The following is a 16409-nucleotide window of genomic DNA, read 5'->3' on the forward strand; positions in this document are numbered from 1 at the left end:
TTTTTTTCTAGTTTATCCATCGTGTCCTTTAAATGCTGATTGTATACAAAAATCCCGTTGCATTTTACGGGAAATGTAATTGCACCGTTTTTTAAACGTCACTTCACACAAATGCCCCGCGGCTAGCTTCCCGATTATCTCAGCTGGTAGATCGACTGCCCCGGATAAGCAGTGGTCCAGGTTTTCAACCATTTTCCCCGACGAGTTTTCCTTCAACTGCTAAGTTTTCTGAGTAAGCCGTATAGCTTTTTTTTTTTTTTTTGAAGTAGTATGAAGGCTGCATTTCAAGTGAATGTCGACTTTTGTCTCGTTGGACGAAAAAACTGGCAGTTTCTAGTTTTGTGCTAGCACGAAACATTGGGCAACGATTGACATTTAGCAAATAAATGTTCCTTGTTTTTTTTTTATTTGCTCTGCTGCGTATTCGTCTTTGCGTTCATTAAAAGTATGTACCTGATTGGGGGCAACCGCGGTAAACACGAGTCACTGCCACGTACGCAAATCTGTGCCACGCGGTACCATCTCCTACAAGAACTCGACAAGTCAAGTAAACAGCAATCAAAGTAGAAAACCGAGCAGGATATTTCAGAGAGATATTTGCTGCACCACCAACTAACAATTCACTGCTACGTCATAAAAAAACCGTCGTACTCCTTTACGTGCTCCAATTTGCCTTACCTTTAGCCCCCTTTCTCTTCCCTTTACCTCCCCTTCCTCTGCATCTGCCTTTCCCTCACACTACCTGTCTCGCAGTTTCCCTCCTTTCCTTAACCCTCCCCTAGCGCCCCTCACTTTTTCCAGCTTCCTCCCCTTCTCGGGTCATGTGATCCCCCCGGAGGTTACATGACCTTCAGGTGAGCAGTGGGTGATCGATGGGTCACTAAGAACTTGGCGCTGTCGTGTCACTAGTCGGTGAACCACCGGTGGTCCCTGACTCACTAGCGAGCAGACCTAACAGTAACCTTCCTGGCTGATTCAGGTGACAGACAGCCGGACGGACGGACGGATATTTTCACGCTTTCCTTTCGGAAGAAAGGCTATATTCGTTAGAAGTATACATTAAAGTCGCGACCGCCGTCTCCATGAAAATCTCCACAAGGCGCCATGGCATGATAGCCAAGCTGTCGACGAGCCGCTGGCGCACCAATATCCTATGACTGCATTTGTGAGCAAATGCATTTTTGACCGTAGTAGACTGTACAGAATGGTGTTACCGTCACACACACAGGTGGATTGCGAACCGGCGCCTCCATTTGGTCGCTAACACAGCGGAACATAACGTGGTATATACTTCAACGACGAGAAAGCCCTCCGGCAGGATCACACATCTGTTCCGGAGATCTCGCTTTCGATACATCTTGCAGCCGCGGAAGAGAGACGCTGTCTCTCACCACCATCCGATGGGCCCATCAGCAGCATTGCCGACGAAACACTGGCCGAAGGTGACGCTATTGCGATTAAGAAAGCTGAGGTCAGGGACGCTTCTACAGCAAGAGGCTGAGCGGGGAAAAGAACACGCGTGAAAGGGAGCGTTAATGCCTGCTCGAACGCCAGGGGTGAAGTACTGCCCCGGCGGTTGTCATTAGAAATCTCACCGGATCTACATCAGGTCTGACCAGCCATGCTGGCAGTCATTCGGCGTCGTGCACTGGCGGCAGCGAGCCGCGCGCGATCGCCTGCACCGATAAGAACGAACACGACTGCCCGGTCGTTTCCCATAGTCAGCGTGGCACGGCGGCCCGGCGTCTCTTGGGCTCCGCAACTCGGGGCACACTGCATACGTGAACGCGCGTCTCAACAACTCCCCCCACCCCCCTTTTTCCTCCCCCACCTCCATTTTCCCCGCGCGTTCGTTGCGGCGGCTTGTCTTCAAAGCCGCGCCTAGCATTTTGCACAACTTCCATTTTCGCTGATCGCTTCGTTTTTCGCTGGCCGCTCCGTCGCTGCGAACAGCGGCCGCCGTTTTGTTCCCCTCGGCTCGAGGCGAGAAGGCATGCTGCCGCGCGGTCGTTTGCGTGTCCCCGGTCATCAGGTGCCGAGCTCGCGCATTTGCAACATTTGTACCTGGAACCACCGCTGCCGCTCCAGAAATTTTATTTATTAAATGGCGTGTCGCCGGTGGCCTCCGTCCGCTCTGAAGTACCCCTTATCAACGGGGGCGCCTGAAAACGTACGTCACGAAAGCTTCCATTGTGTTGGCATTCTCCCGAAACGTCGTGAATGGCGTCAGTGCGATAAGCAGTCACGAATATTTTCTTTTTGTTTTCTTGGGGTTGTGGGCTTGATTCGGGGGCAATGGGGTTGTTTTCGTGGTGGATGGAAGAAAGGAAACACCTTAACGAGGGTTTTACTGCGTTAACGACCCCCAGGTGGTATGAGACATTCCGTAGCACTTCACGGCGACAGGCCGTGATCCAGAGCAACCACGGCCAGACCAATCACGGCGCTAGGCCGTGGTTGGTCTCGGATAGGTCCAGTCCCTTTCAGAGTCGCAGCATTGGTGCATGGTTTTTGCCCGTAATTCCCCTATTCAATTCAGTATGCCGGCCAGTTAAATGACTCTTTCAGTTGCCATGGAGGCCGATATATCGGTACACAATTTGACTTCCTTCCGTACAGATGTTGAAAAGAAGCGATCTTTTCTGGAAGAATTCCTTGACTGTCTGGGCGCACACAAAGGCTTGTAAATGAAATAGGTTGCCAGTTTGTCATTTATTGCTGAGTTTTGCAGGGCAGAACGTCGCTCTAAGGCCAATAGATAGGAAGATGTGCGTTTTACAGGATATGAATTTTTAGATAATGTAAATATAGTTACTTATGTCTCCCTCCTTTCTAACGCAAATCGATTCATTGATTGTGAGGTTTAACGCGCCGACGCTACACAGGCGATGAGGCGCGCCGTAGTGGAAAGCTCCGGATTAATTTTGACCGCCTGTGGATCTTTTCAAATCTCAAACACATGAGCGTTTTCGCTATTCGCCTCCATCAGAAAAGCGGCCGCCGCGACCGGGAATCGAACCCGCGTCCTTGCGTTCAGCAGCACAACGCCTTAGCCACTGATTCTGATGCAACTCACACACCCTGGATGGTTACATGAGAATGCATTTCCTACAATAAATTGTGATGGATACCGCTTGGAGCTATCCAGGGTGGCAAAAAATTGGCGTATACTCATGCAAGGCACCACACAGTCGCTTCTGCGGCCAAGGTGAATTTCATTTCATTTATTTATTTATTGTAAGAGCCGTGGAGCTTACAGAGAGGAGGGGTACAATAATGAACAACAAGAGAGAAGAAAACAGCAGGGCAGCAAAGCGATTGCTGACTGCGGATTTGAAGTGCGCAGCGTCGCTGATGGAGACGATGGAGGCTGGAAGGGGATTCCACTGCAAGCTGGTCATCGGAACAAACGAGTTCAGGGAGAGGTTTGTTCGGGGGTTTGGCCCACTTACTTTTAACGGATGCTCAATGCGTGATGACACGTATGGTGGATCATCTGAAAAATGGGATTGTTTTATGGTATGATTGGTGTAAAATATGTTATGGAAAACACATAGGCGGGATATCATACGACCGGTTGCAAGATCGGGCAGTTGCAATTTTTGTTTCATGTTAGTGACACTTGATGACCGGGAGTAATCAGAAAGAATAAAACGAGTGGCCCGATTTTGGATAGCTTCAAGTGTGGAAACGAGATTGGTGGAATGCGGATCCCATACAGAAGAGGCGTATTCAATTTTCGGACGGACAGGAGATTTGTAAAGCTGCAGTTTTAATGAAGTTGGAGCATGAGAGAAACTACGTCGGGGGAAGCCAAGCATACGGTTCGCATTACTAGTAACATACTCAATGTGTGAATGCAACGAAAGGTTATCTGGAATATGAACGCCAAGGTATTTGTCGGTGGGTACCGATGAAAGAGGGGAGCCGTTAAGGAAATGTGTGTCTACAAGGGTGTTCTTGATTGTTCGTTTTGACCTCCAAAACGTTTAACACGCGAGAAGAGCTACGACAAAGAAGTCGCCTTTTTTCAGCCTTGGTTCACTAGTTCTTTATATCCAAGGGCAGACTCCGTCAGGGTCAGAAGGCAAAACACTGTAGTCAGAAAAACGGGGAACAGACACCAAAATCACGATCTTGCCGGTAACCTTAGAGTATGCCTGCTGACCGGCAGTGCGGCAAGTGTGGCCATTGTGCATGAGACAGACCTTTTTCACATTTATTAGCAGCCGGAATCGGCGTCTGCAGCTGGGACAATTTTCCTACACGCAAAATACAAAAGAATGGGGCATTAAGACGCGAAAGGCGGTTCCCGTCCTCTGCCTTATTTTGAACGCGGGGCATAATATCAGAGAATGGCCGTCACAGGACGTAGTACAAGAAAGATTGGTCTCGGAAGCCAAGTCGCATTCGTGCGTCCGCCAAGCTTTAACGGGGCGCCTCCCATTCTAGCGGCAAGTTCAGAGCTAGCCACGGAGCTCATGAGTGTGCTGAGGGAAAATTTCCGGAACGCGGGAGGTCTAATATTCGAGCTGACTCAGGGAAGAGGCTCGGTGTCTTCTAGATATACCGCCGGGCCGCAGGAGGTCCTGATGGGCGGGGCAGACCCAAGATTTGAGTAATGAGCGTGTCCGTGACTGCAACTTTCGCAGAATGGAAGTAGCTCCGAGGCTGCCCGTTGGCGTGCTTGTTTCGGTGCAGTAAACAAGTAACGCAACAACGGCAAGCAAAGCAATGGTTGCTTCAAGATACACATGTACCAAAAAAACGTTAATGGCAGAAGGGAGGTCGGCAGGGGATCTGCATGTCGCGCCGGTGCGCCAATGCCTCGTATGTAGCCTTCTCTGACGTCATCATTTCTCCCTTTGTTGTGCCTGTACTAGCACATATCACACCTTAGCAGCTACCACAATATTCAGCATCCATTAAACTGAATTAATGTGTCGATGCGGACTTAACGGTATGCCATCATTGGTTAGGTGTAAGCGCCAATTCAGGAAAATAAAAAAAAAAGATTATAGTGGGACACAGGCGGGCTTCTATCAAACTCCTCCCCCCCCCCCCCCCTGAAGTTGTGCTTGGCGCTTAAACCTGATTCCTATGATTCATTCAACGTTCGTCGTGCGCTGGTCTAAGACGAAATACGGATTAATTAAAAAAATTGTACGGGTGCTTTGCTGAGAGCAAAATAGTGAGGCATCGATAATGTTTCGAAGGTGAATTTGGGGTGAGTTTCAATTTCCTGTTTAGACGGCTTCATTGCCGTCTTCGGAACGGGGATTAACGCGGCGAGCTATCCACGAAGACGGTAACGAAGCTATCTAAAAAGAAAATTGGAATGCACTATTGGTCAACCTTTCCCTACCACTTTCATCGTTGCGCGCTCGTTTTGCTCTAAGGTACACAAGATAGAGAGAGAGTGTGAGAGATAGAGAGAGAGAGAAAGTTTATTGAAACGTGGTATTTTTTAACCTCTGTAAAAAAACCAAGTCGTGGTCCCGTATTGTTTCCGTACCTTCCCGAAGAGGAATAAAACTGGCAATACCTAGACAGCTTTTGGACCGACAGGAGCGACAGGAGGTAGGTTCGTTGTAGGCTCCAGGCTAGTCGTGCCCCCACCCTCCTCAGAGCTACTAAGCCTAACACTACCAAGCCTACAGTGTCGTGGACACGCTTGAAGGCATCCGCCCAATATCATATCTCACCCCCACCTGCGACCAGGTGGAGCCGCCTCTAGTTGACGCCATTCCCAGCTAAAAAGCATGAAACCGCAGTCAGTTTCAGTTCAGATTCAGTAAGAAAGTTAATCACTTCCACACGTGAGTGCATTTAGATACCGCAAGGAGAAAAATTTGTGAACGTACAATACGTGCAAACCCTCAACACGTGTTTTATGCCTTTTTCCATGTTTTGTCACACTGGGCATCAACGCGGGAATACCTTCCGATTCAAGTTTGGGCTCGTTGCCGTTGCATGGGCGGCATTATAAGCTTTGCGATGCTCAATAGAAGCGGACAATTTGTTTTGTGGCTGCGGACGGGCTATTTTCAGGCAGATAATAAGTGGGGGACGGAGGACCCCACATAATTTCCGAAACTGCGCACAAATGATGCTGCGTTACCCCCATGGCTGTCGCGACCCCATGCTTCTATTATTTTCTCTTGCTTGCTTTCGGCTCTATAAACGCGCAAAGGCTTCCTAAAACACCCGAGGCTGGTAAGGCGTAATTACGCGGGAACACTGCCCCTTTCAGCGTCATTCCGGAAATCGCTGGAAAACCAGGGTACAATTTTGGAGCCATCATGGAGGACAGCTTGCGGAAAACAGAAGCCCGCTGTATTTGCCGTTTGTCGTACCGCCTTATGTCGGGGGACGCGCCAGTGCTAGGTCCAGGAAAAGACATGGAGAGATATAGAGAAAAAAAAAGAGCCAAGGGCGGAGGTGTTGTTCGCGGAGTGTTTTCCGGCATTCAATCAGAGAACAGGTGCACAACAGACAAGACGCTCAAGATTTCTCACTCTACAACTACAGAGAGAGTGAGAGAAAGAGCGTTAAATGCGGTTATTTTTTCTGTCCCCTGCCGCAGAGAGAGAGTGAGAAGGGAAGGGATGCGGCGACTAAGTGGCCGACGAAGGAAACGACGTGTTGGCATATGTAACTGCTGGTTACGCAGATTCTCAACTTCTCCTGTGCCCTCCACCCCTCTGCGGTGTAATGGCGACGCCGCACATCTCTCACTCTCAGGGCGCTCCCGCTAATCAGCTGGCATGCCGGACAAATCGGACCCACCGCGCCCGCCTCGAAGGCACTCGGCACCTTGTTATCTCTCCTCTAATGCGCGTCGTTCGTCGCCGCGCGAGTCGAGTTACCATCCAGCGCCGATCCGCCTCCCTCCCGGAGGAGGATGACGAGGAGGGAGAGCTGAGAACGGAAGCGACCGCTGCGGAAGCCGCCTCCCGGCTTGGCTACCGGTGGCTCAGCACCCAGTCCAGAGCGCGTGGATTCCGCGGTGGCAGCGGTAGCGAGGAAGAGTGCGCAGGGCCGGTGCGTCGATTCCGCCCCAAAGCAGCGAAAAGTGGGCTCCTCCTCGCAGCAGCCCGTCCGCGGGGGTGACCATCTGTCGGCGGGTCGTTAGACACTGCCTGTAATTGCCGGGTTGAACGGCCAACAGGCGCCGCGAGCGACAACTCAAGGACCCCGCGGCTAGCGGCCTGCCAGCAGTGGAGGAGCCGTCTCCGCCGGGCAGCAGCCCGTAATCGCGGCCGCTTCGCCGCCCAATTGAGCCCCTCGCCCGATAATGAAGCTTTTGCCACCTCGGGCGAGAAGCCGTGCACTCGGCGTTCAGGAAGACAGGGGGGAGCCGAGGTGGCGCCGTGGTTTGTTCTTCAAAGAGAAACCCTCTGAGGTGGTGGCGGCGGCCTTGCACTTCGTTCCGGGCTACGTTCTAACAGCTGTCGCGGACCTGATTATGAGCGAAGAAATTGCCTGTGACGAGGGAGCTAAGCAGGGGGATGGGCTATACGGTATACCGCGCCGAGGAAAAACCATCACTCTCCGCCTCGTCGAGGAACCATCTGTCAAAAAACCCGTCACTTTCGCCGCGCACAACAACAGCAACGACAACGACAGCGAAAAGATTTCTCCGGGATGGAGACTGATTTCGACATGGGCAGCTTTGATTTAAGGTGGAATCGAGCAGACACGTTTAGAACCATAGAATTTGGGCAGGCCTCTTAGGTAGGGCGATAAGTGTCGGGGAGCTTGCTGGTTGCCTGCATGTAAAGCTGCAGGATTGGCGTGAAATACGTTTTCATAGCAGGATAGGCATAAATAAATGAAAGGTTCACTCACCATCATTTGGAGTTTTGTTAATGGAGATAAGATAAGATAAGATAAAACCTTATTTCCGACAAGCGGGGTGCTCGGAAAAAGGTGAAATTAATTCACTTGACAACGACGACGAGACAACAAAATAAGGAAACACTCATCTCTCTGACACACTGCTTCAGTTTGAGAACAGAATAACAAAGATAAGGGGAGGCTACATCTTCCGGAAGCACATGATCCGTTTGTTGTTTACTGCAGCTATTGGCACAGAGGCCTGATAACATGTAGGCTGGACAATACCTTGAAGATTGCACCTGTTTTTACAAAGGGAGCTTGATAATTATTCCGGTTCTGATTTCCCTCATTGCGTCACTGATCTCGCTCCTAATGCCACTCTTTACGCTGCTTTGATGAGAGAACCATGATCCAGCTCCTCATCTTGCACATCCCTAGGAGCAAAAATTAACGCGCCGCCTCAAGTCAAAGGACGTCGCCGTTCCTTAGCGAAACCGGGTCCATGGCAATGCTTCCAAAACCGCGTACTTGCATTGTTCATGAGAATGCGAAGTTGCGTATAATTTGTTTCCTAATCTCACTCGAGACGGGATAGGTTCCAGGCCTTACACATTAGCTGAAACTAGCCAATGATGCGGTTGCATTTTTACGCGCTCAAAGGTTCGCCGCTTCCCGCATGGCGGCACATGATGCTGCATTTCGGGTCACACCCAGATTGCCGAAGAGTACGTCGGTATTCTAAAGCGAAGATCTCCATGCTACCTCGATTCTCGACAGAAACCTTCCGTGCCTGTCGACGAGGTAATCAAAAACAGTTACATAGAGATTTGCAAAAACTCCCTAGTGAAAAGAATAAATCTTGTGAAAATTGCGTAAGATGCTCTGTTCGGCACAGAGCTAACTTGAAGTTAGCAATACTACAATACACAAACATTTTTTAAAGCGAAGCTGTCTATTTCTCACTGATGGTGACGTTACCCCAAAACGCACTGCAAGAAAACCAATTTTCTCTGCCGATGATAATGATGATAATCGCGGGTGAAGTGAAAGATGGTCGAAACGCGAAGCTTTCTATGGTCAAAAACAAATGTCTCCAAAGCCCAAGTCAAAGTCCAAAATACAAATTGTTACGCCTCGAATGCACTCCAGGAAAGCCGACTTACACAATGGGTTTCCACAAAGCCCTAAAAAGAAAAAAAAGTCGCTTCCCCGTGGTCGGAATCGAACCTTGGGTCCTCGCGTTATAAAGCTGACAGCTATCCGAATGCGGCATTCCTTTTTTTATTTGTTTCGATTGCGCCATTCCGACATGATGGCAGCTTAGTTCAGGTTCCGGAATTTGACATTGATTCAGGTTGTATGGGAGAAAGCACCGCATTTTAACCATCTTTCTCTTAAGCAAGGGGTGTTGATTTTCCCAAGGGAAATGGAAAAAAGTCTGATATAAAAGTAAGAAGATCCATTAAGCCTTTCATTATTAGCCTTTCGGATGCTATTTCGACGTACAGTGTTACCATGTGTTGCTGTAGAAAAACTTTTTTAAGGAGATGTATAAAGTGTAGTATCAAGATCATGAAGGCCTTTTATTAACAGCCTTTTCTAATGAGGAGAAAGTGATCGCATCAAGCTTTACAATCGGACAGACGGGTTTCGTCGTTGAGTTTACATAGCAAGGCTCAAATATTTAATATATGATAGACATGCTTCATAGATCGTCTTTCACGCCATAGCATCGGATGGGGGACACCCGGACACGGCATTGTCTTTGTGCCCAACAGGGCGTGGCATTCTATACCCCACAATCTCGGTAGTCCCTACCACTATCTCTCACACGAAGGTTAAGATTGCGTTATCGCTCGTCGTTCCATCCCCGCTAACGTGAAGAAGGGACGTTAGGGATACAAACATTTCTCAAGTACCCACTTTATGGAATTTTGTATACTTAATAGCTTTTAAGGTTTTCTTATCGGCCATATACGTATTTCAGTGTGTCTTGAAGTAGATGTCCTATAGTTTTGCACTTTTTGCGAACATAGGGGAGCGCTATCGCGTTGTACCGAGAAACAAGAAATGGACATTATTTCAAAGTGAGTTTAAGAACATCCTTTAAGTAACCAAAATAAAGCTTTAGGGAATTATATATCAGAACCAGACGCGACATTATACAACTTATTTTACTCTATTTGCATAAGAACGGTCTTCATTGAAGCCCAAGAGCGTAATACGGATTCCAAACAGCGACGAAAAACAACACTCCGGGTATTCGTTACCATATAATGTGTAAATATCTCTAAATCAGCAAAGTACATGAATTACTTTGTTGTTGAGGGTCCTCTAGCAAATAAGCGGTGCTACTCTAAGGCAAACAATACCTAAACTAAAACAGAAGCTGCAGCTATGAACTCTACACAGAAAATACAACTAGTGAACCTCATATTGGATGTCCAAACATGGAATTCCGTTTTATATGCGAGGTCACATTGTGAACTCGCTTTAGACGTCTACGCGGCTATGCTCAGATTTCAAACGCACATTTTCACGCATGCGCAACGATTCGTGCGGTTTTTCTTTTGCTTGCACAGCGTTGCCGGCTGAAGGAATGAGATAAAACCAGAGGTGTGGGAGAAGTCATATGTGGTATCAGTGCGCGCGGTATACGCTGAGTGCCGCGATTGACCGTTTTTGTTAAAGCTAAATGCGCAACTTCCAGCCCTCACCCCTGTCCCTATTCTGCAACAGGAAGCGCAGCTCAACACGTTTGATGAGCTAGTGCATCAGCGTCGACAAGCCCGCCTCCAAAAACAAGCCCTTGACCCTGATTCCGCCGCTCTTGCAGCGTACATGACCGGTTCACCAGCCCCACCACTATCAAACACCAATTTACGCCCCCATGGAAGTTCCACCAATTAACGGATGCACGACCTGTTGCCCGTATTCATCCCCGGACAGTTGGTGCTCCGATTCCGCCTTCTATGGAGATTGGTAGCCCTTCGTCTACGCTGATGTTTGTCGACGCCAGTGCTTCCGATGCCTTACTTCATACGCCTCTACTCTGGCCGACTGTGGCTCCCGATCCAGTGACCTGCATACATAACAACTGAGAAGTGGCCATCAACGCAGGCAGAACTCCTTGCAGTGCGGGATGCTCTGCTACACGCATCGTTGGTAATCAACCACGCTTCACCACAGCGTACAATTTACACTGATTCGTCGGCAGCTGTTCGAGAGCTTCGTAAAACTCTCACGTCCAACGAACTTCTGCTAGAAATCCAGGACATAATGGACACTTATCCATGTCTTGTGCGCGTGTCATGGCGCCAACGGAACAGCCACCCCGCAATGCAGGCTGCAGACGCCGGAACACACCCCGTGCATGTGCGATATCCAGCTCCTCTTGAACCTTCGTCAAACGGTGTTCGCCTTGCCAGTGCAAAAGAACGTCTACGGCGCACCGCGCGCGCTCTCATACCCCCGCGCGGTACAGATCTCCCTGGCGGGTTGTCTCGCCAAGATGAGGTCCTGCTCAGACGTCTTCGCCTGGGAGTCGCCCTCACGCTAGCTGTGGCGAGGTACTGGCCACCTCAATACCATGCCCCGTTCAACTCCACCTGCCCCTTTTGATCCGCTCCAGTTGACCATGCTACAGCAGAGCACCTGGTGTGGAGTTGCCCTTCTCTGCGAAGCCTACGCGCTGTGCACATCGCCACCTGCGGCCCGCGCCCCGGACGTCCGCCAGATTTCATGGCGTGGATACAAGGACCACATCATGGCCCCCTGCTCCGATTCTTTCGGGAATCCGGGGTGTATCTGTACATTTAATTTCCCCTTATGCTGAATAGCAAACTTCCGCAATAATAAACAAAAAACTGTCGTCCTCTTCCTGGCGCCCAGAGTGAACGTTTTGTTCTCTTCTATTAGTAAAAGCGTAATCCCGGCGACTTGCTGACTTATCGGTCTGTAAGTGGGACTCCGGACGCTGCAAAGTAAACTCGAGGTGCTTCTAGATGCTTCTAGACTGTCATACAAGTGGCTGACGCTGTGCAAATAGCCGAATAGCTCAGTTTTCGCGCCCACTGTTCTTCTTTCCAGCATTATATTCACCCGGAGCGAAACACGGCACGCATAGCTAAGATCCCGTCTCGCCTACGCTCCAAGAAACAGAGGCGGCAAAGTAGTCGCCGAGTGGGCGTGATGGAGCGAAGCGCCTCCGGGACAGAGCGGGGCACGGGAGGGTGCCATCTCCCGCCGTGCCTCGGAGCGTCATCCAGCCGGAGGAGACACGCGCGGGCGTCATCCGGCGCCGAAGGCTCAATTACGGCGCCGATCTGAAATGGGAGGACTCAAGGGGTGCGCCGACGCATGCAAATGGTGGCCGCCACGCGAGCTCGTCGACGTGTCAACGCGAAGCCGTTCGGTGCCCAGGGAAAAGGGTTTCGTACGGGCCCGGTATCACTCCCGCATGACGTACGAAGCGCACGACGTTGGGCTAACCGAATTTACGACGCCCCTGAATGAGCATGCCTTCGTGACTCTTCGCACAGGCGTCTCTCGCATTTGGCGTGCCGCAGTTGCGCGCGTTCAGTGGCGAACGCCGACCACTCCGCTGGTGCGTGAGTGCAAACATCGCCACCGGCCGTATATATATGTTAAACAGATCATGCACCATATGGGGTAGACACGTTGCCCAATTTGTTTCTCGACACCTCCGGAACTTTTGGTCAATGAGGATCGATGATAGGCAATGGGGAGCAATGAAGCGAGCATCATATCTCTTCAGCCGGATGAAGTTAGGGACCCTCCGTGTCTGACCTGGTTCGCCACTGCTCCTTTTAATAGGTTACTTTTCTTCCGCCTCAGCTTGGGTCACCGGCACGCGACCGACGCCAAGCAGTGGCTACCATTCACTCATGTGAAGATAACGCTCGCTCAAGCGCTTGGGCTCTGGATTTTTGCCGCGAAAAATATTTGCACTAACGTGTGCTACATGATCAGCTCCGAACGCGCAACGCTTATACTTCAATTAAAACAAAAACCCTTCAGTGAGCGCTAGCGTGTCCCAAGCCAGCATTCACTGCGCTCAACTCTAATTTGATTGTACCCTGCAAAGCGAAGCTATCGGCTGAATTTGTTTTATATATTTCATTTGCCAACCCTAATTCCAGCATGACTAAGTGCATAAGCTGTGTTTATGAACGTGTGTGATATAACATACATGCCAAATTTTGAACCCTACCTCATCTTTGTTTGCATTGTTCCTACATGTGCAGGTCGCTGGCTGCTTCCGTGCCCGGTCTCACGTCAGGCTTGACGGCCACAAGGTTACCCGGACGACTGGCACCGTCGCAAGGCACAGCCTTCAGCGCGCCTGAGCCGCCTGTGTGAATGGAGAGCACGGAGCAGCACAGGCTCTCAGCGCCGGATGTCTCCAATGGCAGGGCTTGCACGCGTTCCGTGCTTGCCCTGGAAAGAAACAACGTTCAACACCAGTGTGGCATCGAGATTCACGCCAAAAGGATGTATTTTCACTTCTTTCTCGTCATTTTGTGCGCCTAAAGCGGTGCTTCGCTCCACATTGTGAACTTCGCTGCACGCCGGCACAAGTGCACAGAAATGACTGCAGTGAACTTCGGTGTTCGCGCAAACATCGCAGTGCGGAGGTATACAGTGGTGCGAACGGCGGAAATGAACGTTCTGTTCGGGTCTCGTATAGGCAGTGCTGATGAATTTCAACAACGTGTGACGTGACCTTGTGCAGCCCAACGTGAGAAGACGCCTGTGACCCGCGAACTTCTCTTCCGTGCCCGCACACGCACGCACACACACACACACACGTGCCGTGTCCGTTTGATTAATGTAGAACAGTGAATTTTGCCATTCATTTGCTCGTCGAGCGTGCATGTAGCGCGTAAGCATGATGTACGAAATTGTGCTACGAGAGTGTGCGTGTACACCCAATAAACAAAGATATTAAATAAATTATGGGATAAAAAAAGTGTCCGCTTGACTTTGTTCCTTCTACTTTTGAAGGGCTATAGTTCAAATGACGCAATTGGTAGACGCGTTGTGTATGGTCTGGTAAAACAACATTGTTTTGCTCGGGGCTGTGTTAACATCGCACACTGGGGGCTCGAATTGCTAGAATTGACGTTGATATCACTTGAAATAAACTATTCACCAGTACTCTGCTTTAAAAGAAGCATTTAGTCTTACCTATAGAATTGCAATTTGCACCTTTCGAAGCTATATGCTTACAACTCCGTTTGCCATTGTCTCAACGACATGCTTGTTTCTTTAGTACATTGGTATTGAGTAACGGCAACTAGTTACAATAAAAACATCTTACTCCCCTCTATTCGCATGACAAGTAACGTGCGGAGAAACTTTGTGTTGACAAGTTCCCTTTGAAGGTTTACGTCAATCAGCGAACGAGAAACGCTGAAGGCAAAATTAAGTTTCTGTGCACAGCGGGATAGATCTGTGGTTTTCTCCGTGTGAAAAGGCTGTGGGATTTTTAGAAGAATGATAGGGTACGGACCTGCCACTGCTCGCCGAACGCCTGGTCTGCCCGGTGGGTCAGCTCTCGGGCATGCTGGTGGGCAGCTTCGTTACCGAGGAGGGCGGCTTGGAGAAGAATAATCCTGAAGAAGTGCAGCTCGCTGGGCCAGTTTGTAAATTTTGAAAGTGGGGGAAAACCAGCGGGAAACAAGGACACAAGCACAAAGGATAGACGAGACAACGTGCGTGTTGTTTCACCTCTCCTTTGCGTTTGCGTCTTTTTTATCTGGTTTTTCCCCACCTTTCAGAAAAATCCTTACGAGAGGTTTGGGAGGATATTGTAGAAGAATTTTTACTGGTGGTACATGAGATGAAACCATTGACTGAAGGAAGGTTTACACTCTTTTTGAGGGGCCTGTAACAGTGAACTCCGCGGGGGTTTGTGCAATTACACGTGGCCGCCTCTTCTGCCACCTGAGGCAGTGGGTAGTGAGAACTGATGCGCTTATGAGGAGTGCTCGAGGTGTGGTCAAGACAGCGGTCATAATTCTTCGTCCGGGATACGAGGTTGTGTCTGTGTAGACTGCGGTGAAGGTTTGGCGTTACTCTTTGCAGAAAGATGGCTTTTGCTCCTGCTTCTCCGCCAGTCTGGTAGTGCGTCGCTTACGTGTACCGGGGGAGCAGAGCCGCATCAGTAAACTGGAGAATATCATCCGCAAGATGCATCACGTAATCACAGTGGTGTTGATGAGGAGTGGGTAGGCCCAGTTGAATCAAACTAACCAATGAAGCTCGTGCTGAGGCGCACGAGCTGGATCAAACTATAAGCTTCCAGGAGCCCTTCCAATCTATTGTGAATATTCAAATGCAGGAGTTTCTGCATCGAGGCGCCGATGGGTAGTCATTACGATATCTTGCATGCTTTGCGCATGAGGGCGCCCGCACTGCTTTTTCAGCCTTGAAGAGCTCTATAGGGCAAGAAGTGAGGGACCGTGGAGACATCAGAGGCTTGGGCTCTATTAGAAGTGAGGACGACCACGGGCGGCGCTGCGAAGCGCGTTTCGGTGACGTCGGCTTAGGGATTCTTGCTTCTGTCGTCTGCTTCACTCGGGCTCGCTCTCCCCGCTGTTTCTTTGCGCTCGGTTAACTTTGGGCGCTTCTGCGCACCAGATTTTGTGTGTGCGTACTTTTTTTATCATAATAAAGGGCTTAAAAGTGCATACACTAGCTGAAGTCGTGATTTAAATTACAGGTTTTGATACCGCTCCGGAAGAAACATTGCCGTCGGCACCCAATTCCTTGCCAAGCCGGTCATCTGCGGTGCGCGAAGAGTCGGAGCTAGGCGTCTGCTTCTATATCGATCGATCTTTCGAATAGTGGGAACAGCCAGCTGGTAATAACCGACAATGGCGAAAATGCAAGACGAAAACAAATTCCAGGCCTTTGGATTGTTGTTGGCTTTGGCAGAAGCAGAATTACGATTCCCGGTAATAGTATGCAAGGAGATGGTAAAAAATTTTTTTGTAACCTTGCCGAACGCTCGAAAGTATTGCATCACTTCACTTTACGTAGTCATGGCATAAGAATTCACCGACATGCACTACCATGGAACGCTAAAAATGTGGGTTGAGTTCCAAATAATCTACTGTGTGTACAGGCGCCTGCTTGTTTTATACCAGGCTTCTAACAACTATGGAGGTTCATTGAGAAAAACGTTAGCAGTTAAGCACGACACAGTCAACGTGGCCAGCTCAAACTCGGACGTAGTGACCGTATACACGGCACGGCGCCATAACCGGCTCATCCACAAAGCAATCATGGTTTCAACCTCGTCTGATATTTGTAGGTGTAAACCGAATCATAGACTTCTGAATGACGCACCCATTTTTCATTACCGCTTTTTTGTCCTTACAGAAAACCAGTACGGAGTGTAAAAAGTCAGTACGTAGATGAATTAGTGCTTGTCGGCTTCCATCATTTCTGCAGGTGCGCCACCAAAACATTTCCACCATAACACACGCACACGCACACACGTACGTACACACACACACACACACACGCACACACACACA

General features: G+C 49.6%; 1 protein-coding gene across 1 annotated transcript in view; it reads left to right on the forward strand.

Moving 5' to 3' along the window:
* The window catches only part of LOC144180312 (uncharacterized), a 43631-nt gene extending 29817 nt beyond the window's left edge, over positions 1-13814 (forward strand). The window contains exon 3 of the mRNA XM_077708682.1: positions 13110-13814. Coding sequence (XP_077564808.1) covers positions 13110-13224 — 115 coding nt within the window. The 3' untranslated portion in view covers positions 13225-13814. The remainder of the gene's footprint in view (positions 1-13109) is intronic.
* The last annotated feature ends 2595 nt before the right edge of the window (positions 13815-16409 follow it).

The sequence above is a fragment of the Haemaphysalis longicornis genome, unplaced genomic scaffold (genome assembly GCF_048455015.1).
Source record: "Haemaphysalis longicornis isolate Haplotype H1 unplaced genomic scaffold, Haemaphysalis longicornis Haplotype H1 scaffold_4, whole genome shotgun sequence".
Lineage (NCBI taxonomy): Eukaryota > Metazoa > Arthropoda > Arachnida > Ixodida > Ixodidae > Haemaphysalis > Haemaphysalis longicornis.